At 38.5% G+C, this 25,091-nt stretch overlaps 1 protein-coding gene across 1 annotated transcript in view; it reads left to right on the top strand.

Annotated features, from left to right (window-relative positions):
• LOC118933503 (leucine-rich repeat-containing protein 37A-like) overlaps window positions 1–25,091 on the top strand; it is a 41,512-nt gene that overhangs the window by 4,959 nt on the left and 11,462 nt on the right. The window contains exons 4-6 of the mRNA XM_057499502.1: window positions 12,820–12,900; window positions 15,688–15,759; window positions 16,328–16,402. Of these exons, the coding sequence (XP_057355485.1) occupies window positions 12,820–12,900; window positions 15,688–15,759; window positions 16,328–16,402 (228 nt within the window). The remainder of the gene's footprint in view (window positions 1–12,819; window positions 12,901–15,687; window positions 15,760–16,327; window positions 16,403–25,091) is intronic.

The raw sequence follows: 25,091 nt of genomic DNA, 5'->3' as shown, positions 1-25,091 counted from the left end.
TTCAACTTGGACAAGTCAAATGACCTGTGAATTAATATTAAAAGACATGACAGTCATAGTAATCTAAAAATAGGGATTATGACCACCCTAAAATAGACCCCCCTTAGTTGAATATCTTATTTGTAAGGAAAAAAATGCTAGAACCAGACAGTTGTTTTTTTTAATTTATGAATTTATTAAATACCATATATAGTTTATACTTCCCATGATAGAATATGAAATGGAGATTTTATTTCCCAGACTTCTAAGAAAAATGAAAGTAACTTGACACAAGAGATAAATAACAGTAGTTCCTACTGGGGAGTAGAGAGTCGAGAGTGAGGGTCGGCTGAGCGGCAGGGGTAGGAAAAAAGTTTTGGATTGCGTACATTATACCTTTGGAAGTTTGAGCCATATAAATATGTATTATATATTTTCAAAAAATAAACTGAAGCTTAAACATTAATTTTTAAATTGCATGTGTTGTAGAGTTTATACAATATGACATGAGTCTGGTAAGGTTAGAAAATTTCCAAGTCAGTTTGAGATTTATACTTGGTAAGGCAGAGGTTCCTAACATGGAGTCAGTGGTCCCCAGGGCAGGATTTCTTTTTTTTTTTTTTTAATAATTATTTTTTATTGAAGGGTAGTTGACACACAGTATTACATTACATGAGTTTCAAGTGTACAACACAGTGGTAGAACATTTATATACATAATTCTAGGTTCCAGCTATCACCCTACCAGGCTGTTACAATATCTTGACTATATTCCTTATGCTATACATTACATCCCGGTTACTAATTTATTTTACCATTGGAAGTCTGTCCTTCTTTTTTTTTTTTTTTTTTTTTTTTTTTGTGAGGGCATCTCTCATATTTATTGATCAAATGGTTGTTAACGACAATAAAATTCTGTATAGGGGAGTCAATGCTCAATGCACAATCATTATTCCACCCCAAGCCTAATTTTTGTCAGTCTCCAATCTTCTGAGGCATAACAAACAAGTTTTTACATGTAGAACAAATTCTTACATAATGAATAAGTTACATAGTGAACAGTACAAGGGCAGTCATCACAGAAACTTTCGGTTTTGCTCATGCATTATGAACTCTAAACAGTCAGTTCAAATATGAATACTCATTTGGTTTTTATACTTGATTTATATGTGGATACCACATTTCTCTCTTTATTATTATTATTTTTAATAAAATGCTGAAGTGGTAGGTAGATACAAGATAAAGGTAGAAAACATAGTTTAGTGTTGTAAGAGAGCACATGTAGATGATCAGGTGTGTGCCTGTAGACTATGTGTTAATCCAAGCTAGACCAGGGCAATAAAACATCCACGTATGCAGAAGATTTCTCTCAGAACAGGGGGGGTGAGGTTCTAAGCCTCACCTCTGTTGATCCCCAATTTCTCACCTGATGGCCCCCCTGCGACTGTGCCTGTCTTAGGTTGTTCCTCCCTTGAGGAATCTTACCCATCTCTGGCTAACCAGTCATCTTCTGGGGCCATACAGGGAAATGTGAAGTTGGTAAGTGAGAGAGAAGCCTTATTGTTTGAAAAAGTTAGCTTTTTACTTCTTTGCATATTTATGCCCTGTGGCTTCTATGCCCAGCATTTGTCTTGAGGTATCTTTACCACTTGGAAGAATTATGATACTCAGTAAATTTGATATGAGGCACGAATTCTATTTAAGGGTTGTAATTAGGAAGGAAGAAGAAAAGCTATAGAAGTAGCAGGCGGAAGAAAACATGGGAAGATTGATTATTTCTTTGATATATCTTCTTGTAGAGTAACTTCAGCATGTATAGGTTTTAAGCTACTACTTAAATTGCACACACACATTAACATAATAGGAGTATAGTTACATAACCAAAGCATATCTGTAATTACCAGCCATCTCCAGTGAAACCAAGAAAACCAGTTAGGCACCTTAGGCATTTGTGAAAACTTATCTATGATATGGTGGATATTGTCCAACTGAACTTGAACAGTCTGAGAGAAATCAGACAAATTAAAACAACCCATTCCTGGGGACTGTTCACATGCCATATGTTCTTTTAACAGTAAATAGTTTGTAGTTGTAAGACTTTGGAGCGCTACAATTTGCACTTCTCCAAATTCTTGGTTGAGTTCCAACAGTATAGATCCAGTCCAATTTTGTTGTTTTACTGTATGCACAGGCCAGCTTAGATATCTCCTTCCTCATTCCCATGGCAAGTCCAGGAACTGGTGGGATGAGTGCATCTACAGCTGTAGCAGTGCGTGGATCTTTGTTGGGGTTTTTTGATGATCATTTTCTGGCATGAGTCTTCCAGAGAGTGCAGATGTTGGAAGTTCTTTTTCATATCGTATCTTAGTTCATTTTCGGGGTAGCCCAATTAGGCTTTGATCCTCTGTATAAACACAAACAGACCCTTTGCCTACACTTTTATATGCCCTTTATACCCTTGTGTAGAACTCGTTGGAGGTTACCACACAGGAACTGCCCTTTTTTTTTTTTTTTTTTTGCTATCACTAATCTACACTTACATGACGAATATTATGTTTACTAGGCTCTCCCCTATACCAGGTCTCCCCTATAAACCCCTTTACAGTCACTGTCCATCAGCATAGCAAAATGTTGTAGAATCACTACTTGCCTTCTCTGTGTTGTACAGCCCTCCCTTTTCTCCTACCCCCCCATGCATGTTAATCTTAATACCCCCTTACTTCTCCCCCCCTTATCCCTCCCTACCCACCCATCCTCCCCAGTCCCTTTCCCTTTGGTACCTGTTAGTCCATTCTTGAGTTCTGTGATTCTGGTGCTGTTTTGTTCCTTCAGTTTTTCCTTTGTTCTTATATTCCACAGATAAGTGAAATCATTTGGTATTTCTCTTTCTCCGCTTGGCTTGTTTCACTGAGCATAATACCCTCCAGCTCCATCCATGTTGCTGCAAATGATTGGATTTGCCCTTTTCTTATGGCTGAGTAGTATTCCATTGTGTATATGTACCACATCTTCTTTATCCATTCATCTATCGATGGACATTTAGGTTGCTTCCAATTCTTGGCTATTGTAAATAGTGCTGCAATAAACATAGGGGTGCATCTGTCTTTCTCAAACTTGATTGCTGTGTTCTTAGGGTAAATTCCTAGGAGTGGAATTCCTGGGTCAAATGGTAAGTCTGTTTTGAGCATTTTGATGTACCTCCATACTGCTTTCCACAATGGTTGAACTAACTTACATTCCCACCAGCAGTGTAGGAGGGTTCCCCTTTCTCCACAGCCTCGCCAACATTTGTTGTTGTTTGTCTTTTGGATGGCAGCCATCCTTACTGGTGTGAGGTGATACCTCATTGTAGTTTTAATTTGCATTTCTCTGATAATTAGCGATGTGGAGCATCTTTTCATGTGTCTGTTGGCCATCTGTATTTCTTTTTTGGAGAACTGTCTGTTCAGTTCCTCTGCCCATTTTTTAATTGGGTTATTTGTTTTTTGTTTGTTGAGGTGTGAGAGCTCCTTATATATTCTGGACGTCAAGCCTTTATCGGATGTGTCATTTTCAAATATATTCTCCCATACTGTAGGGATCCTTCTTGTTCTATTGATGGTGTCTTTTGCTGTACAGAAGCTTTTCAGCTTAATATAGTCCCACTTACTCATTTTAGGATTTCTTAACCTTTTATTTTCTGTGAATCTATTTGGCAATCGACAGAAGCCTACCTAAGAAGAGATGTTTTTAAATGTGTAATAGGTTAAAATACATATGAAAACAAAGAAAACCAATTACACTGAAATACTCTTAAAGAATAGTTACTAGTGTTATAGTAATAAATACGCTTTACTTACATTAAATAACAATATGTAGTGGTACTTATTATAATGGTAATTATATGTAGTGGCATTTATTATAAGGTGAAGGTAGTGATGAGAATAAAGGAATTTTGAGATGTCTGCAACAAAGACATGATATGAACATATCTGATTTCTACTGGGGGTCAGATGAGCTATACTGCTACTCTGTTGTGGTTTGCTGCCTACATTCATGATGGAAGGAAATGCCAATTTAGAGGTTTTTGAAAATAGAGACAGACATGATTTCCCATTCAGGTTCGTACGCTGCATCCAAGCCATTCTGTTCACAGACCTGTGCCCTAAAGGGATGATAAACAAATGGAAATTGCATGCACGTTTTTGTGTATTTTCAAGAAAGTGAAGTTTTCTAGGAAAAGGGTTCATAGCTCTTATGAAATTCTCAGGTTCTTGTCTCAAAAGATTGAGTCGCAAATGCAGATGAAAAGAAAGACATTTCTTTTTCCTGTAAAGTTGTACTTATGCACATGATGATAAAGACATGATTTGTTTTAAATAGAGGTAGTATATCTGAAAATCAATACCTGTCACTTTGAATTCATTTAACATATACTTACAGAGCATCTACTATGTGCCAGGAACTGCTTTATGTACCAGGGATACAAGCCCAAGAACAAAAAGACCAAATATCCCAGTTCTGAAGGGATTTACAAATATGTACTATAAAAATTAATATATTAACTATAATAGATAGGTATAATTTCAAGTAATGATAAGTGCTTTGGAGAGAAAGCAAGCAGTGGAAGGTGAGTAAATCAATTCCAGAATGGCCTACTGTTGGCATGTATGTATAGGTAAGCCGAAAAAAAACCACTCTGTGCCCTGTCAATTTCCTAGAAGTTACAGAGGTGGGGAGAAGGATAATTGCCAGTAATGTAGAGTCAAGAATGAATATTGCAAAATTCAGAAGATTGCTTTAGTGAAAGGAAGTGTGATCAGAAGTTAAACGTGAATGTTTCTCTAATGTTAGGTCATACCTGGTTTTGATGTTTTCATTGTGTAAGAAAATTTTAGATCCCCCTTTAACTCTGATTCCCTATAGTTCTACATTTTTTTGCTTTAGTCAAAAAATATTTGGAGTTCTCCAGATCAATATGTTTTATTCCAGGTTGTTGCTATGTGAACTCCTTTTTGGGGTAATTTTTTGATGACACTCATTCTCAGTCTAAACTTTCCTTTAAGGTTGAATTTATTAGGGTTATTTAAAGAAAATTTACTATCATGTCATCCAAAAACTTCACCAAAACAAATACCATTAATTTAAAATACAGACTCTTTAGTTACTCCCCGTCTTACCATGATATTCTCTCCTGAACCAAACAGTCTGACAAGGGCATCAGCCAATCAGAGAAGACACTGCCATCAACAGCTGAGTTTCCACCTCCATCTCTTTTCTGTCCCTATTGAAACCTTGTCAGTATTTATAACTTTTAAACTTAGAATTAGTATACAAGTTTCATATTTGTCCTGATTTTTTTCATATACCATCATTTCCTATGACCTTTTTGCATGTCATCAACGGTGTACACACACAGTTTTGTTATGTGATATGGGGGGAGGTAGTTTTTTCCAACTGTCTATTGTTATGAAAAGGGTTACGATAAACAGTGTTGGACATATTGATTTGTTTTTTCCCTCTTTGGGTCATTTCCATGGAAATAGGAAACCATTACCTGACAGAGATGGGAGAACAGTCATAGCAGCACCTGGTGACCATTCCCCCTTCACACATTCTGGCCATTGCTGCTGTTCCTTGTAACGTGGTGAATTTCCAGGCGAGGTCAGGGTCTTTGAGGCATTCTCAGGGCTCCAGGAGTTCTTTGTGGGAGTTAAAGTATCTTGTCTTGGGATCTTTTTCAATGTATGTGCCTATATTCTGTGTAACGTGAACCACCGTATAACAGACATTGCCCTTGCTTTCAGATGCAGAGTTTCCAGGTAGTAGTCATTGAATTGTTGTAAGCTATGAGAAAGGAATTAATCTGTGAGTGGAATTAATATCAATATGTGACTAACAGACCCTGTGAGGGAAAGCAGAATGTTTATATGCAGAACTTGGTGGAAATAGTTCACAAGGCCATATAGCATGTTCTCAGATCCCCAAGGTGCTTGAAGGATGTAAAACTGTTAATATTACCTCCCAGGAAGGTGATTCCCAGGGAAGGGAAATTTGCTTTTGAAATCTTAAAGACTTTCTTCTGTGGTGGATCTCTTTATCACTCCCTTACTCCACTCTGGGAGGCACTGGCTGTATACTCTCCTGCTCATCAGGTGTGAAGAAATGGGTGCGAACCATCCTGCCAGGCATGTTGTCTTTCCTGAGGGACTAGGTGAAGCAAAGGCGTGAACATTCTTGGGCAAACTCAGGTGTCAGGCTTGTCTGCGGATTATTCCCATTCCCTTCATTCTGCATTCTGGAGATATCATTGGCAGGATCTCTGTTTTCTAATTCATTCTTCAAAGGTGCATATATTGAGGGCTTTTATTATTATTGATAATAACACTTTTCATTCATGTAATCCTGAGTTGATTCTTTTTCACAGATGCACTATCTGACTCAGGATATCAGTTATGCCATTCTAAAGTCCCCTCGTGCTTCCTCTCTTCGCTCTGGTTCATTGGCTATCAGCTCATCTGGTTTTGTTTTCTGCCTGTAACGGAGCTGGCTTTCTTTGTCATTTGGTCATTCCTGAGTGCAGTTCATCTTTGAGTTGAGATTCTCCTGCCTGTGTTTCCTGGCTCTCAGACAGAGGTGACTTGAGCTGCTGGGGCTTGTTATTCCTAAAGGAGTCCCTGAAAGTCAGAGGAGGTGGGAGGTGGCTTCTGGTGGCTAGACAGAGCGCTCAATCTTCCCCCAGGTTCTGGGCCCCTGGCCCGTTGAGCACCGATGCTCCTACCTGGAGGAAAATGCCCTTTGCTCTCTGGCCTGAGGAGGAAGGATTTGGGGCCACGGGCTGCCCCTGCTCCTGCAGCAGCATTTCAGCTCGTCACCCTGTGGGTAATTCCAGGCCATTTCTGGTAGGGAAGCATGTGTGGAGCTGCTCCCACACTTTAAGGTAAGGTTGTGGATTTTTAAATCACGTCTTTTCCATCATTCTTAGAGATTTTGCTGATGGTTGGAGGAGTAGAGACTTGGCATTTTCCCATTTGCCAACTTGAAATAGCACAACTTCTTAGGAGAACAGTTTTGTACCCCTCATGGACCCTAGAGAAACTCAGGCAAATGCATATCAAAATAGAAGTATAAGAAAGTTTAAAGCAGCATTGTTTGTAGTAACAAAAGCTAGAAAAATCTTGATATCCACCAACAGTAGAGTGAATAAATAAAGTCTAGCATAGTTATACAATGGGATATTATTCTTTAGAAACATAATGCAAGGCACATAAGTAATCTTACATTTTCTGGTAGCCACTTAAAAAATAAAAGTAAAAAGAAGCAGATGTAATATGAAGGCATTTTATTTAACCCTTATGTCCAAAATATTATTTCAACATGTAATCATTATATACATTAAGATAGTCTACATTTTTTTCATACTATTTTTAAAATATCCAAAGTATTGTAATTTCTACCTGTAATTGGTATGAAACTTATGCATTTATATTCTTTTCTCCATACTAACTCTGTAAAATCTCAGTTTAGCTGCAAGATTTTTATCAGAAGTTACTTGATCTCTCTTTAGATTTCATAAAATTTACAATTGGAAAAATAGTACCATATGCCCGAGTTACTGCAAAGTACTGAAATGTTTTCCAAAAACGGCATCAAATACCAGCTTTTAATTTAATTTTTAAAATAGTTAAAATTAATTAAATTAAAATTCAGCTTCTCAGTCACATTAGTCACTTTCAAGTACTCAGTAGCCACATGTAGCCGAGCATGTAACACTAGGCATTAAAGCAAACCAACCTCAGCTGCATGTGATGATAGAATGAATTTACAAGGTAAGGTTGAATGAAAGAAGCAATGTAGAAAATAATACATATATAATATGATTCCATTTATATACTAAGTTCAAGAAGAGGCAAGACTGCACTATGTTGTTTATGACTGACACCTCAAAGGTAAGACCACATTCCAAAAGCAAGGAGATGAGTTAAAAAGTCAGGACAGTGGTTACCTCTAGTGGGTCAGAGAGCAGTTTGTGATGGGAAAGGGGCACACTGAGGGCTTCTGGGATGCTGGCAGTGTTCTTGACATGAATGGTGTTACATGGGTATTTGCTTCATAATTATTAACATGGACATTTTAACTTTTTTTATTAAGTTATCATTGGTATATACTCTTATGAAGATTTCACATGAAAAACATTGCTTACTACATTCACTCATATTATCAAGTCTCCCCCCATACCCCATTGAAGTCACTGTCCATCAGCGTAGTAAGATGCCAGAGAGTCACTACTTGTCTTCTGTGTGCTACACTGTCTTCCCTGTGACCCCCACACACACCATGTGTATAGTACCCCTCAATCCCCTTCTCCATCCCTCTGCACCCAGCCTTCCCCCACACCTCCCCTTTAGTAACCGCTAGTCCCTTCTCAGAGTCTGTGAGTCTGCTGCTGTATTAAATGGGACATTTTTCTTATGTGTATCTTAATGCACTTTTAAGTTCCCCAAAACAATATTTTTAATGGGGGGAATTTGAGCATCTTCACTTACAGCCTTGACATAGTTCTGTGTGGGGCTCCCGTAATAAGGTTCAGGCAAAGAGAGTGGGAGGAAATGGCAGTTCTGCTGACGATGGTGCCACCCACAGTTGGGTTCTGAACAAGACTTGGGGATCGAGAGAGTAGGTATTAAGTACACATTTTGGTGTGAGGAGTGGATAGTTGTGTGTGTGTGTGTGTGTGTGTGTGTGTGTGTGTGTGTGATGAAGAGAGAGGGACACAGAGGAGGACATGACAGGAAACATGTGAATAAAAACAGAGCAGAGATCACCATCCCTAAATTAAATAAGAATTAGGTTGTTTAGGTGGTACCATTATCAGTACCCAGGTCTCCCCCACATGTAGAAATTAGTCCTGTACAGTAAGTCATTGTAATTATTTTGCATTTTGATTCAGAAGTAACCTTTCCATTTTTCAGAATTCTTAGTGACAATCAGTTGAATGAATTACATAAGGACTCATTTGAAGGCCTGCTAACCCTCCAGTATTTGTAAGTTAGTTACTCACATTTATTTATGAGCTTTTAGTTATATTTTTATCTATAACATAAATAAGGGGTTTAAATTAGACAAGTTTTATAATTTCTCCCAACAATAAAAATTTATAATTCTGTAAGTCTGTGTAGGGAGGGTGCTAGCCACTCTCTAGCATTAAATACCTCCTATGTGTTTTCAATTTTTTGATCATGTGGACAAGATACAGATAGAAAAACCCTTCAGTTACAGAGGAAAAGTGGTAATGAGGTCTGAGCGGTTATAGACACCCATAGGAGCCTTGTTATGTAAGTGTTCCTATGCCCTCTGTTTATATTAACATTTAGTTTATGGCCTATGGATCAAATCCAGCCCTTGGTCCATTTTTATACAGCCCTTAAGAGTGATTTCTACATTTTTCAAGGGGTATAAAAGGAAAAAAGAAAAGAAAGAAAGAAAAATATGCAACAGAGACTCTATGTAGCCTAAAAAGCCTACAATATTTACTTTCAGGCCTTCACAGAAAAGATTTGTAAAAGTTGATTTAGTGAGATGAGAGGAATTAAAGTGAACCTCATATTGTCACTTCAAAGACAAGAAAATATAGAATACTTACATTAACTTGAATGCCATTAACCCAGAAATATTTTTATAATTTAATCTAAATTAACATTGAAACATTAAGTACTTAAGTAGATGAATTATGTAAACAACATTATCAAGAACATAGCTACCAAGAGAAGAGACTGGTGTTTAGGATTTCAATGCAGGTGTTGTTGTACCAATATTAAAAACAGATGTTTGAATTGGTGATTAACTGGTAGAGTTGGAAATGTTTACATTGACACTAAATAAGCATATCAGAAATGGCCCAAACTTCTCTAATTACCAACTAATTGGTACCAGTCTCATTGTCAAGGAAGTAATGCCTGCATAGTACTTCTTTTTGTTTAGAAGTAAACAGATACTATGTTGCTATAAAAGCTCAATGTTTATTCTTTGTCTTTAGCATGCAGAACTGTGTATGTCATCCTTATTACATTGATTAATGATGCTCTTTTGCAAACAGATTATTCTTGCAAAATAGAAGCTTAAGGGAATCGGATGTAAAGGGTCTTACATGACAATAAAAATAGTCCCTTGAGTTTTCAAACCTTCCAAGCCATAAGGGACACTTTTGTATTGATCTTAGGTACCTCTGCCATCTGGGCTCCAAACCTTCCAAACACAAATGAAATAACTGTTCAGTGGATTAGGCCCTTCATTACTTCTGTTATAAAATGTTTTGTAAGCTAAGTATTTCATTATCATAAGTATTCTCATTACTTTAAAAAAATGCCAATCGATAAAAAAGCGAAAAAAGAATATGACAACCACTGTGCCTCCTATTACAATCACAAAGATGGGTAAGACAGGGTTCCTACCCTTCTAGGAACTCATGATCTGACAGGGGAAATGCACTTACCAGCTCAGACCACCGTGCATAAGCACTGAATGAATGACAAAGTGCTGCAGAGGCACAGAAGAGGGAGCTATTTGAAAAGCCATTTCTTTTTAAATGATCACTTCTCTTCTACTCCCCAGCTCTTCATTCATTTTATAAGTATTTGAGTTTATGTCCATGCATCAGTTTTTAACATGGTAGACAGTGCAGGTAAGTAAGAAGGGACTTTATGCTCAGAGGAAATGGGTGTAAAAATAACTATATTAAAAGGAGGAAATGGATGTGGGCAGTGAGAGGTATGAATTGTTCAGGGAGCACAGAAGTGGGGAAAAAGACTTCAAGTTGGGAAAAAGGATGTTACAAGGGCAACGCTGTTAGAGCAGCAGCTTGAGGGGCTTTTGGGTATCTTCAGACAGACATCTTGGGAAGAATAAGTTTGCAAAAGAAGAGTGGCAGAAAGGCAGCACACGGGAAAAATACCTTGTCCTATAGAGTACATCGGGTGTTAGGGCCAGACCTTCTGGGGCTTCGAAGGCCAAGCCAAGGGTAACAAGCTGTCATGTTATCTCGGCAGCACTCTAGGACAAACGTCAGCCTGTTGGAAGATCACTTGGGGGCTTCTCACAGCCCAAGCACCCACCCCACAGTTACTGATTCAGTTGGTCCCGAGTAGGGCTGAGAATTTACATTTTCGATAAATTCCCAAGCGATGCTGGTATTTGAGAACCACTCACGAAGAGTTAATGTGGTGACTCTGTGCAGGACAGATTAGAAAGGAATGAACCAGAGGCAGACATACCCTGCAGAAGAGTTAATACGCATCTAGGTGAAAAGTGAGGGATTAAGCCTGAATCAATGGAAATAAGAGAGTCACCTGTAATAGTCAAGAGTGAGTGATTTAAAATAAAAATCCAATACCACGTTGTTGTTTTTTGTTGTCCCACCACTGTACAACTGAAGCAGTTAAATTCATGGAATATTAAAGCAATGGAAACCAAAAGGGAGCTTCTGTTAAAATAATAGAAAGTATAATTCTGAACTAGTTTAAAGTAATTGTTAATTAGAGGAGTAACTTCCTTTCAAATTATGTGAAAGACATCTTTTATTTTTTCTGGTGTTGAAATGGCCCAGAAAGAATAAAACCAGAAAGGTTTGTAAATGTGAGAATATTCCTTTCAATATTGGAAATTATATATGGAGATAAAAATTTTGAGCTCCTACTATGGAATTTGATGGGACCACAAAAGTTGATCTAATCAGTCCTTCTGCTTTCTGGAAGGATTATCTCAACAATCTCTCAAGATCTATGGTTGTATATTTTATTTATGAAGATAATGAAAGTGAGACTTAGGTGAGGGCAGGGATAGGGGCTCTGGAAGGTTCACATAATAATTTCTAAGGTGTAGAGTTTAGATAAGAGCTACTTATTCAATGTGATTATTCTAACCTCTACTAGTTGTCTCTGCTAATTAGATATCTGATAGCTGAGACAGTATTTTTCCTTTTCCTTTTCCTTTTCCTAGAGATTTATCCTGCAATAAAATACAGTCTATTGAAAGACGTACATTCGAATCACTACCTTTTCTGCAGTTTATGTAAGTTACAAATACAATTTAATTGTGTTTGGAATTTTTATAAACTTAATTGTAAACCTCTTTGTTATTCATTTTAAGTATTGAAATATTTTAAATGGAGAGCTACTAAAATTATGTGACCACATCCTTTTTGTGTCTAAGAAACACTATGTAAGAACTATCATATGGATCAGAGTGACTCATTCTAGAGCAGGGGTTCTCAAGTAGGGTGATTTTGTGCCCAGGCGACACTAGGCCGTGTGTGGACACATTTTGGTTGTTAGAACTGTAGCTATGCTGCTGGCATCTGGGGGGCAGAGGCCGGAGATGCTGCTCAACAGCCTATAGTGCCCAGAACAGCGCCCACAACAAGGATTATCCAGCCCAGAATGTCTACAGTGCAGTCATGGAACCCTTTTCTAGAGAATTAAAGATCACTTAGATGAGTGTGTTCTAAGCACTTATTCCTTTGTATCTAGCAATACATGTATAAACATGAAAGTATAAATCTTTCATACAAACATTTTATTTATTTTATTCATATTTTCTGTAATAATACCACTGATACCAGGAAAAAACCAAGAAGATGTCAATTACTAATCCATCTTTCTCTTTTTTATAAAACAAGTATACTTGACATACAATCTTTTTTTCATACATATGTTAAAACACAAATATCTTCCATAGTGAGATTTCTTTAGTGTATGAGGAAGTATTGAGGTTATGCTTCATCATATACAGATTAGAATCCCTGCCAAAGGATAAATGTTCTGAAATAATTTTTTTCTTCCTTTTCTTGTATCTTCTTTTTTTGTAGAAATCTTGGTTGCAATCTCATTACAGAACTGAGCTTTGGAACATTTCAGGCCTGGCATGGAATGCAGTTCTTACACACATTGTAAGTGAAATAGAAGATGAATATGTGTAAAATAATGATGTGTAAAAACATGATACAATTACTGGTTAGCTGCGGTTAATCTCAGTATGAGCTCTGAAAAATTGTGTTAAGATCCATTTTTTTGCAATGAAGAAATGAAGGTACAGAGAGAGGGGCCAGGAGACTTGTCTGAGTCATACATGGCAGGCTCCGCTTTCCTGATCTTTCACACAGGCAACAACCGCACTCCAGCATGTAACACCCACGCCAGCATTGTCACGGGAATCCACGAACGTGACGCTGTCCATGGTGGGTGGGCCTCACAGTTCCACTTCTGAACCTGTTTCCTGCTCTTGGAACACAGCGCTGAAAGAACTAGGTTTAGCACAAAGTTCTCCAGGGAGCAAATGGTGTCAGTGCTTCCTCAGCCATCAGTTTCTTTTAAATGAAAGGAGTTCTGAAAACTTGCCACAGGGATCTTCTCTCCCCAGTCACCCAGAAAAATACCTTTCAAACTGTGTTCACCTCTGAGGTGAATTATCTGTGAGCAGTAGGAACCTTTGAGGAATGGAAAAAGATGTTTGTGTTAAGCTGTCCTGAGCAAAATAGTCATAAAGAAAATACATTGCTGTAGCCTCATTCCATATACTTTCTTCCTGACTATCCAATAAGGAATGGGGCTTTTCCTCCCTTTTGCTTGAGTGCTCTGTGGCACAGCCAAGTTCTCTGTGACACAGGCAAATCACTGGGTTTCATAGTTTTCAGTGCATGAATCTTGCACTTCTTTGGCTAAATTTTTTCCTAAGACTTATTCCTTGTGATGCTGTTAGACTTGGAATTTTCTCAATTTCATTTTTGGATTGTTCACTGCTAGTGTACAGAAATACAGCTAATTTTTGCTTACTGATTTTGTCTTCCACAACCCTGCTGACCTCATTGATTAGTGCTGATGGTTTTTTTCTAGATTCTTAGGAATATGTCTCGTGGGCTTCCAGTTTCCCAGGAATGTGTTGGAGCCTTTCAAAGTCTCTGTGAACAACTCCTCCCTCAGCTTGTCCTTTTACGCTTTTTGGTTCGGCTATTTTTTTGTCCACTGCCTCACACACCTACCACATTAAACCATTTACCTGTGATTGTTTTAAAAAATGCCCCCCTGAGGAGAGGCTTTTAGCACTAGGCAGCTCCCAGTCAGGTCAAAGACAAGCCTTTCAGGTAAGGTCCTCCAGGGAACCACAGACAGTAACACGGAGACAAGTCTTTGGGAAGGAGGCTCTGAAGGAACTCTGGCTGTTTTTCAAAGCTCCCCCCGGACAGAGAGCAAAGGTCTAGGAGAAGTTAAAGCAACACAGGTCTCACTGTTTGTAGAGAAATTAATGTTTTTCTTTAATAAATGCTCCCCACATTGCTGTAAGCCCACTGATTAAATATCCAGAGTTCTGAAAAAGCTGGTTTGGCCATTTCTGCTAGTTTTTTTTTTTTGTTGTTGCTTTTATAGGATACATTTTCAGATGTCCTTACTCCATCATTTTCACTGATTCTCCTGCAACATAGTTTTCAGTCTCTAAAGTCTCAATGACCACAGGCTAATCAGATATTTAAGCATGGGAGATGATTAGGGAAAAGGAATAAGAAGAGAAAATGTAATTCTCATAGAGGTTTCCCAGATGGGTAGATCACATTTGAAAAGCTATTTCTATATTTAGTGCTCTCAAAATTGAGGTTAAAGTAAAAGCTGTCTTAAATCCCTTTCTTCCATACAAGTTAAACCCAGGCTTTGGAACCAGAACTGAGTTCAGATTTCAGTTCTGCTTCTTAGTACTAGCTTGATGATTTAGGACAAGTTATATAACCTCTCTTTACCTCAGTTTCCTCACTTGTAAAATGGGGTAATAATAATAATAATATGCATCACATAAGGTTATTGTGAGGATTAAATGTGAAAAGCTGATCACAGATGCCTGGCAGCCCAATAGATATTAGTTGTGATAATAATATTCAGCAAAATGCACTAGTGATTCTTGAGTAAAGTTAGTTTACAAGAAGATTTTTCCTTCCCGTTTTTTTTTTGGGGGTGTCTGTTGTTTGTTTTAAAGAATTAAGAAGAAAATCTCAGCATTTTGGAATAAAAATTTGCATAGAAAATGAATTTGTTCATTTTTTTGATGTGTAAACAAAATGTTATTTATTTATTCAAAATACTTTTATTAATTACCTAGTAAACATCAGGCACCATGTCAGGCACAGGAGTGACACTGACAGTAAAGTGTGGTCCCTGCCGTCAAGGAGCTGACAATCCAGGAGACTAAGTGAATAGGTGATTGCGTGCAGTGTAGCCAAGGCTGTGACGGGAGCAGGGGTTTTACCACCTCCTCTCAGGTTTATTCCTTTCTCTTTGGATCCAAAAGCAAGGAACTGGTCCTGCTGTCACTGCGTGGTTTAAACTGTGGAACTGTTTTAATTTCCAGAACTGAAAGAAAAGCACCTTGAATTATGGAGGACCTAGGAATACCATTTCCTACAGAGCAAGGGGATTTCCTCCCAGCATAATCACTTTGTGGGGTTCTCAATCTGAAAAGTTTTTCCTTTCCACTTTTTTCTGTGTTTTTCCTCTTTCTCTTCTCCCCTTTATCATCTAGAGACCTAGGTAGGTAGTTCCCAAAGCAAAAGTGCTTTACAGATTCTAAGTGTGATTTATAGGTAAAGACAGATAAAAATTTTTTCTTTTAAACTTTAAGTCCTATACCAGAAAAAAAAAAAATGAATGTTTCATGAAATTCAGATAATTTTAATTCCATTGCATTTTTTCAGAAACCTCAGTCATAATCCTCTGACAACTGTTGAAGATTCTTATTTTTTCAAATTGAGAACATTAAAATATTTGTAAGTATTGCAACAATCTCATGGTTTATCAGATGATTTCTGCTCTTTTACTTTCATCAAAGATAAAGTATTTTGCATTTTGGCTAAAAAAGAGTAATTTTTATTTTACCTGGGTTATTGAAATAAGAGTTTTGGGCAAAGAAAGGATTAAGAAAGAATGTATATGTGCAAGACAAGCTATCAGATAAAGAGAGTGGTGCTGAAGAACGCACATAGATATGGAATGTGCAGATGCACGTAGAAATATAATTTATCCCAGAAAGCAAAGAGGAATAAAGTGTATTTTAAAAAATAATAATCTAGAGTGGTGGGTGCAGGTGAGAATGAGAAGCAGGGCAATGACAAAAAGATCGTAGTGTTCAGGGCCAAGGTCATTAATTTGATGATGCAAATAGATTTAAATTTCTTCAGTAATTTCTCTCTGGAATGGTCATCTGTGGCAGGTAAACTCGAGCTGGCTAGACAGAGAAGCCAAAACTGAAGTAATAATGTGTCATTAAGTATCTTTTTAAGTATAGAGCTTTTGTCTTTGGGTTTGTATCATAAATGTTTGTGGTTTTTCCTTCAGAGACATGGGAAAAACCCAAGTGACACTCAAAACAGTTGAGAACATCGTCATGATGAGCCCCAAGTTAGAAAAACTGTAAGTTGATTTTTCTTATATTTATTTTCACTTAGTTGATTTTTTTTTTTAAATAATTATTTTTTATTGAAGGGTAGTTGACGCACAGTATTACAATACATTAGTTTCAAGTGTACAACACAGTGATAAGACATTTATATACATAATTCTAGGTTCCAGCTATCACCCTACCAAGCTGTTACTATATCTTGACTATATTCCTTATGCTATACATTACATCCCGGTTACTTATTTATTTTACCATTGGAAGTCTGTCCTTTTTTTTTTTTTTTTTTTGTGAGGGCATCTCTCATATTTATTGATCAAATGGTTGTTAACGACAATAAAATTCTGTATAGGGGAGTCAATGCTCAATGCACAATCATTAATCCACCCCAAGCCTAATTTTCGTCAGTCTCCAATCTTCTGAGGCATAACAAACAAGTTCTTACATGTAGAACAAATTCTTACATAATGAATAAGTTACATAGTGAACAGTACAAGGGCAGTCATCACAGAAACTTTTGGTTTTGCTCATGCATTATGAACTATAAACAGTCAGTTCAAATATGAATACTCATTTGGTTTTTATACTTGATTTATATGTGGATACCACATTTCTCTCTTTATTATTATTATTTTTAATAAAATGCTGAAGTGGTAGGTAGATACAAGATAAAGGTAGAAAACATAGTTTAGTGTTGTAAGAGAGCAAATGTAGATGATCAGGTGTGTGCCTGTAGACTATGTGTTAATCCAAGCTGGACAAGGGCAATAAAACATCCACGTATGCAGAAGATTTCTCTCAGAACAGGGGGGGTGAGGTTCTAAGCCTCACCTCTGTTGATCCCCAATTTCTCACCTGATGGCCCCCCTGCGACTGTGCCTGTCTTAGGTTGTTCCTCCCTTGAGGAATCTTACCCGTCTCTGGCTAACCAGTCATCTTCCGGGGCCATACAGGGAAATGTGAAGTTGGTAAGTGAGAGGGAAGCCTTATTGTTTGAAAAGGTTAGCTTTTTACTTCTTTGCATATTTATGCCCTGTGGTTTCTATGCCCAGCATTTGTCTTGAGGTATCTTTACCACTTGGAAGAATTATGATACTCGGTAAATTTGATATGAGGCACGAATTCTATTTAAGGGTTGTAATTAGGAAGGAAGAAGAAAAGCTATAGAAGTAGCAGGCGGAAGAAAACATGGGAAGATTGATTGTTTCTTTGACGTATCTTCTTGTAGAGTACTTCAGCATGTATAGGTTTTAAGCTACTACTTAAATTGCGCACACACATTAACATAGTAGGAGTATAGTTACATAACCAAAGCATATCTGTAATTACCAGCCATCTCCAGTGAAACCAAGAAAACCAGTTAGGCACCTTAGGCATTTGTGAAAACTTATCTATGATATGGTGGATATTGTCCAACTGAACTTGAACAGTCTGAGAGAAATCAGACAAATTAAAACAACCCATTCCTGGGAAATGTTCACATCCCTTATGTTCTTTTAACAGTAAATAGTCTGTAGTTGTAAGATTTTGGAGCACTACAATTTGCACTTCTCCTAATTCTTGGTTGAGTTCCAACAGTATAGATCCAGTCAAATTTGTTGTTTTACTGTATGCACAGGCCAGCTTAGATATCTCCTTCCTCATTCCCATGGCAAGTCCAGGAACTGGTGGGATGAGTGCATCTACAGCTGTAGCAGTGCGTGGATCTTCGTTGGGGTTTTTTGATGATCATCTTCTGGCTTGAGTCTTCCAGAGAGTGCTGATGTTGGAAGTTCTCTTTCATATCGTATCTTAGTTCATTTTCGGGATAGCCCAATTAGGCTTTGATCTTCTGTATAGATGCAAACAGACCCTTTGCCTACACTTTTATATGCCCTTTATACCCTTGTGTAGAACTCATTGGAGGTTACCACACAGGAACTGCCCTTTTTTTTTTTTTTTTTGGTATCACTAATCTACACTTACATGACGAATATTATGTTTACTAGGCTCTCCCCTATACCAGGTCTCCCCTATAAACCCCTTTACAGTCACTGTCCATCAGCATAGCAAAATGTTGTAGAATCACTACTTGCCTTCTCTGTGTTGTACAGCCCTCCTCTTTCTCCCACCCCCCTATGGATGCTAATCTTAATGCCCCCCTACTTCTCCCCCCCCTTATCCCTCCCTACCCACCCATCCTCCCCAGTCCCTTTCCCTTTGGTACCTGTTAGTCCATTCTTGAGTTCTGTGATTCTGCTGCTGTTTGGTTCCTTCAGTTTTTCTTTTGTTCTTATATTCCACAGATAAGTGAAATCATTTGGTATTTCTCTTTCTCCGCTTGGCTTGTTTCACTGAGCATAATACCCTCCAGCTCCATCCATGTTGCTGCAAATGATTGGATTTGCCCTTTTCTTATGGCTGAGTAGTATTCCATTGTGTATATGTACCACATCTTCTTTATCCATTCATCTATCGATGGACATTTAGGTTGCTTCCAATTCTTGGCTATTGTAAATAGTGCTGCAATAAACATAGGGGTGCATCTGTCTTTCTCAAACTTGATTGCTGTGTTCTTAGGGTAAATTCCTAGGAGTGGAATTCCTGGGTCAAATGGTAAGTCTGTTTTGAGCATTTTGATGTACCTCCATACTGCTTTCCACAATGGTTGAACAAGTTTACATTCCCACCAGCAGTGTAGGAGGGTTCCCCTTTCTCCACAGCCTCGCCAACATTTGTTGTTGTTTGTCTTTTGGATGGCAGCCATCCTTACTGGTGTGAGGTGATACCTCATTGTAGTTTTAATTTGCATTTCTCTGATAATTAGCGATGTGGAGCATCTTTTCATGTGTCTGTTGGCCATCTGTATTTCTTTTTTGGAGAACTGTCTGTTCAGTTCCTCTGCCCATTTTTTAATTGGGTTATTTGTTTTTTGTTTGTTGAGGCGTGTGAGCTCTTTATATATTCTGGATGTCAAGCCTTTATCAGATGTGTCATTTTCAAATATATTCTCCCATACTGTAGGGATCCTTTTTGTTCTATTGATAGTGTCTTTTGCTGTACAGAAGCTTTTCAGCTTAATATAGTCCCACTTACTCATTTTTGCTGTTGTTTTCCTTGCCCGGGGAGATATGTTCAAGAAGAGGTCACTCATGTTTATGTCTAAGAGGTTTGTGCCTATGTTTTCTTCCAAGAGTTTAATGGTTTCATGGCTTACATTCAGGTCTTTGATCCACTTTGAGTTTACTTTTGTATATGGGGTTAGACAATGGTCCAGTTTCATTCTCCTACATGTAGCTGTCCAGTTTTGCCAGCACCACCTGTTGAAGAGACTGTCATTTTGCCATTGTATGTCCATGGCTCCTTTATCAAATATTAATTGACCATATATGTCTGGGTTAATGTCTGGATTCTCTAGTCTGTTCCATTGGTCTGTGGCTCTGCTCTTGTGCCAGTACCAAATTGTCTTGATTACTATGGCTTTATAGTAGAGCTTGAAGTTGGGGAGTGAGATCCCCCCTACTTTATTCTTCTTTCTCAGGATTGCTTTGGCTATTCGGGGTCTTTGGTGTTTCCATATGAATTTTTGAATTATTTGTTCCAGTTCATTGAAGAATGTTGCTGGTAGTTTCATAGGGATTGCATCAAATCTGTATATTGCTTTGGGCAGGATGGCCATTTTGACGATATTAATTCTTCCTAGCCACGAGCATGGGATGAGTTTCCATCTGTTAGTGTCCCCTTTAATTTCTCTTAAGAGTGACTTGTAGTTTTCAGAGTATAAGTCTTTCACTTCTTTGGTTAGGTTTATTCCTAGGTATTTTATTTTTTTTGATGCAATTGTGAATGGAGTTGTTTTCCTGATTTCTCTTTCTGTTGGTTCATTGTTAGTATATAGGAAAGCCACAGATTTCTGTGTGTTGATTTTGTATCCTGCAACTTTGCTGTATTCTGATATCAGTTCTAGTAGTTTTGGGGTGGAGTCTTTAGGGTTTTTTATGTACAGTATCATGTCATCTGCAAATAGTGACAGTTTAACTTCTTCTTTACCAATCTGGATTCCTTGTATTTCTTTATTTTGTCTGATTGCCGTGGCTAGGACCTCCAGTACTATGTTAAATAACAGTGGAGAGAGTGGGCATCCCTGTCTAGTTCCCGATCTCAGAGGAAATGCTTTCAGCTTCTCGCTGTTCAATATAATGTTGGCTGTGGGTTTGTCATAGATGGCCTTTGTTATGTTGAGGTACTTGCCCTCTATTCCCATTTTGCTGAGAGTTTTTAACATGAATGGATGTTGAACTTTGTAAAATGCTTTTTCAGCATCTATGGAGATGATCATGTGGTTTTTGTCTTTCTTTTTGTTGATGTGGTGGATGATGTTGATGGACTTTCGAATGTTGTACCATCCTTGCATCCCTGGGATGAATCCCACTTGGTCATGGTGTATGATCCTTTTGATGTATTTTTTAATTCGGTTTGCTAATATTTTGTTGAGTATTTTTGCATCTACGTTCATCAGGGATATTGGTCTGTAGTTTTCTTTTTTGGTGGGGTCTTTGCCTGGTTTTGGTATTAGGGTGATGTTAGCTTCATAGAATGAGTTTGGGAGTATCCCCTCCTCCTCTATTTTTTGGAAAATTTAAGGAGAATGGGTATTATGTCTTCCCTGTATGTCTGATAAAATTCTGAGGTAAATCCATCTGGCCCGGGGGTTTTGTTCTTTGGTAGTTTTTTGATTACCGCTTCAATTTCGTTGCTGGTAATTGGTCTGTTTAGATTTTCTGTTTCTTCCTGGGTCAATCTTGGAAGGTTGTATTTTTCTAGGAAGTTGTCCATTTCTCCTAGGTTTCCCAGCTTGTTAGCATATAGGTTTTCATAGTATTCTCCAATAATTCTTTGCATTTCCGTGGGGTCCGTCGTGATTTTTCCTTTCTCGTTTCTGATACTGTTGATTTGTGTTGACTCTCTTTTCTTCTTAATAAGTCTGGCTAGAGGCTTATCTATTTTGTTTATTTTCTCGAAGAACCAGCTCTTGGTTTCATTGATTTTTGCTATTGTTTTATTCTTCTCAATTTTATTTATTTCTTCTCTGATCTTTATTATGTCCCTCCTTCTGCTGACCTTAGGCCTCATCTGTTCTTCTTTTTCCAATTTTGATAATTGTGACATTAGACCATTCATTTGGGATTGCTCTTCCTTTTTTAAATATGCTTGGATTGCTATATACTTTCCTCTTAAGACTGCTTTTGCTGCATCCCACAGAAGTTGGGGCTTAGTGTTGTTGTTGTCATTTGTTTCCATATATTGCTGGATCTTCATTTTGATTTGGTCATTGATCCATTGATTATTTAGGAGCGTGTTGTTAAGCCTCCATGTGTTTGTGATCCTCTTTGCTTTCTTTGTACAGTTTATTTCTAGTTTTATGCCTTTGTGGTCTGAAAAGTTGGTTGGTAGGATTTCAATCTTTTGGAATTTTCTGAGGCTCTTTTTGTGGCCTAGTATGTGGTCTATTCTGGAGAATGTTCCATGTGCACTTGAGAAGAATGTATATCCCGCTGCTTTTGGATGTAGAGTTCTATAGATGTCTATTAGGTCCATCTGCTCTACTGTGTTGTTCAGTGCTTCCGTGTCCTTACTTATTTTCTGCCCAGTGGATCTATCCTTTGGGGTGAGTGGTGTGTTGAAGTCTCCTAGAATGAATGCATTGCAGTCTATATCCCCCTTTAGTTCTGTTAGTATTTGTTTCACATATGCTGGTGCTCCTGTGTTGGGTGCATATATATTTAGAATGGTTATATCCTCTTGTTGGACTGAGCCCTTTATCATTATGTAGTGTCCTTCTTTATCTCTTGTTACTTTCTTTGTTTTGAAGTCTATTTTGTCTGATATTAGTACTGCAACCCCTGCTTTCTTCTCACTGTTGTTTGCTTGAAATATGTTTTTCCATCCCTTGACTTTTAGTCTGTACATGTCTTTGGGTTTGAGGTGAGTTTCTTGTAAGCAGCATATAGATGGGTCTTGCTTTTTTATCCATTCTGTTACTCTGTGTCTTTTGATTGGTGCATTCAACCCATTAACATTTAGGGTGACTATTGAAAGATATGTACTTATTGCCATTGCAGGCTTTAAATTCGTGGTTACCAAAGGTTCAAGGTTAGCCTCTTTAGTATCTTACTGCCTAACTTAGCTCGCTTATTGAGCTGTTATATACACTGTCTGGAGATTCTTTTCTTCTCTCCCTTCTTGTTCCTCCTCCTCGATTCTTTATATGTTGGGTGTTTTGTGCTGTGCTCTTTCTAGGAGTGCTCCCATCTAGAGCAGTCCCTGTAAGATGTTCTGTAGAGGTGGTTTGTGGAAAGCAAATTCCCTCAGCTTTTGTTTGTCTGGGACTTGTTTAATCCCACCGTCATATTTGAATGATAGTCGTGCTGGATACAGTATCCTTGGTTCAAGGCCCTTCTGTTTCATTGTATTAAATATATCATGCCATTCTCTTCTGGCCTGTAGGGTTTCTGTTGAGAAATCTGACGTTAGCCTGATGGGTTTCCCTTTATAGGTGACCTTTTTCTCTCTAGCTGCCTTTAACACTCTTTCCTTGTCCTTGATCTCTGCCATTTTAATTATTATGTGTCTTGGTGTTGCCCTTCTTGGATCCTTTCTGTTGGGGGTTCTGTGTATTTCCGTGGTCTGTTCGATTACTTCCTCCCCCAGTGTGGGGAAGTTTTCAGCAATTATTTCTTCTAAGATACTTTCCATCTCTTTTCCTCTCTCTTCTTCTTCTGGGACCCCTATAATACGGATATTGTTCCTTTTGGATTGGTCACACAGTTCTCTTAATATTGTTTCATTCCTGGAGATCCTTTTGTCTCTATGTCAGCTTCTATGCGTTCCTGTTCTCTGATTTCAATTCCATCAATGGCCTCTTGCATTCTATCCATTCTGCTTATAAACCCTTCCAGAGTTTGTTTCATTTCTGCGATCTCCTTTCTGGCATCTGTGATCTCCTTCCGGACTTCATCCCATTTCTCTTGCATATTTCTCTGCATCTCTGTCAGCATGTTTATGATTCTTATTTTGAATTCTTTTTCAGGAAGACTGGTTAGGTCTGTCTCCTTCTCTGGTGTTGTCTCTGTGATCTTTGTCTGCCTGTAGCTTTGCCTTTTCATGGTGATAGGAATAGTCTGCAGAACTGGGACGAGTGACGGCTGGAAGGACTTCCTTTCTTGTTGGTTTGTGGCCCTCCTCTCCTGGGAGAACAGCGACCTCTAGTGGCTTGTGCTGCGCAGCTGCGCGCAGACAGGGTTTCTGCTTCCTGCCCAGTTGCTATGGAGTTAATCTCCGCTGTTGCTATGGGCGTGGCCTGGCTCAGGCAGCTACTCCAAAATGGTGGAGTCGCGTTGGAGTAGGAGCTGCTGGGAGGCTATTTATCTCCGTAAGGGGCCTCCCTGCTCCCTGCAGCCCAGGGGTTAGGGTGCCCAGAGATCCCCGGATTCCCTACCTCTGGATTAAGTGACCCGCCCTGCCCCTTTAAGACTTCCAAAAAGCACCCGCCAAAACAAAACAACGACCACCAAAAAAAAAAAAGAAAAAAAATTTTTAAATTAAAAAAAAAAAGTTTTTAATTTAAAAAAAAAAAAAAAAAAAAAAGGGTGGTCGTTCGTTTTTCTTTATTCTCCGGTTCTAGCCTCAGGCCTCTGCTCACCGGTCTTTCTGCCCTGTTTCCCTAGTATTGGGGTCCCTATCCCTTTAAGACTTCCAAAAAGCGCTCGCCAAAACAAAACAGCAAAAAAGCGAAAAAAAAAAAAATGGTCGCGCACTTTTCTTATGTCCTCCGACACCCGGCCTCCAGTGCCCGCTCACTGTTCTTGCTGCCCTGTTTTCCCAGTATCCAGGGCCCTGCACTCTGGCCTGGATGGCTGGGGCTGGGTGTTCGGCAGTCCTGGGCTCCATCTCCCTCCCGCTCTGCCTGCTCTTCTCCCGCCGGGAGCTGGGGGGAGGGGCGCTCGGCTCCCGCGGGGCCGGGGCTTGTATCTTACCCCCTTCGCGAGGCGCTGGGTTCTCTCAGGTGCGGATGTGGTCTGGATATTGTCCTGTGTCCTCTGGTCTTTATTCTAGGAAGGGTTGTCTTTGTTATATTTTCATAGATATATGTTGTTTTGGGAGGAGATTTCCGCTGCTCTACTCACGCCGCCATCTTCCGCCCCTCACTTAGTTGATTTTTTAAAGTTTCATTTTTTATTAAGTCAGGCTTATTGAAGTATGATTTTCATGCAATCAAATTTGCTTTCTAAGTGTACAGTTTGATGAATTTTGACAAATGTATATTTATGTAACCACCACCATTTGAAATGCAGAACCTGTGTGACTCCAAAAAGGCCCCTCATGGCCTTTTGCAGGCAAACCCCTCCTCCCACCACCAGCCTGATTTTCATCTCTGCAGATTTTGCCTTTTCCAGGTCTTCTCAATGAACTCATATCGCATGTAACCTGTTGTGTTGGCTCTTTTTACTTAGCATAATCTTTTTGCGGGTCATCCATGTTGTTACAGCTGTCCCTCCTTTTTACTGCTGAGTAGAGTTCCATACCAGTCATCAATTAATGAACATTTGAGTTGTTTCTAGTTTTGGCTATAAAAAGCTATGACAAACATTCACATGCAGGTCTTTGTATGAACATGTTTTTGCTGCATCATATGCTAGGTATGTATTTAACTTTTGAAGAAAC

This window comes from Manis pentadactyla, chromosome 4 (assembly GCF_030020395.1).
Source record: "Manis pentadactyla isolate mManPen7 chromosome 4, mManPen7.hap1, whole genome shotgun sequence".
NCBI classification, from domain to species: domain Eukaryota; kingdom Metazoa; phylum Chordata; class Mammalia; order Pholidota; family Manidae; genus Manis; species Manis pentadactyla.
The sequence above is the reverse complement of the archived record's forward strand: the minus strand, read 5'-3'. Positions and strand labels throughout refer to the sequence as shown.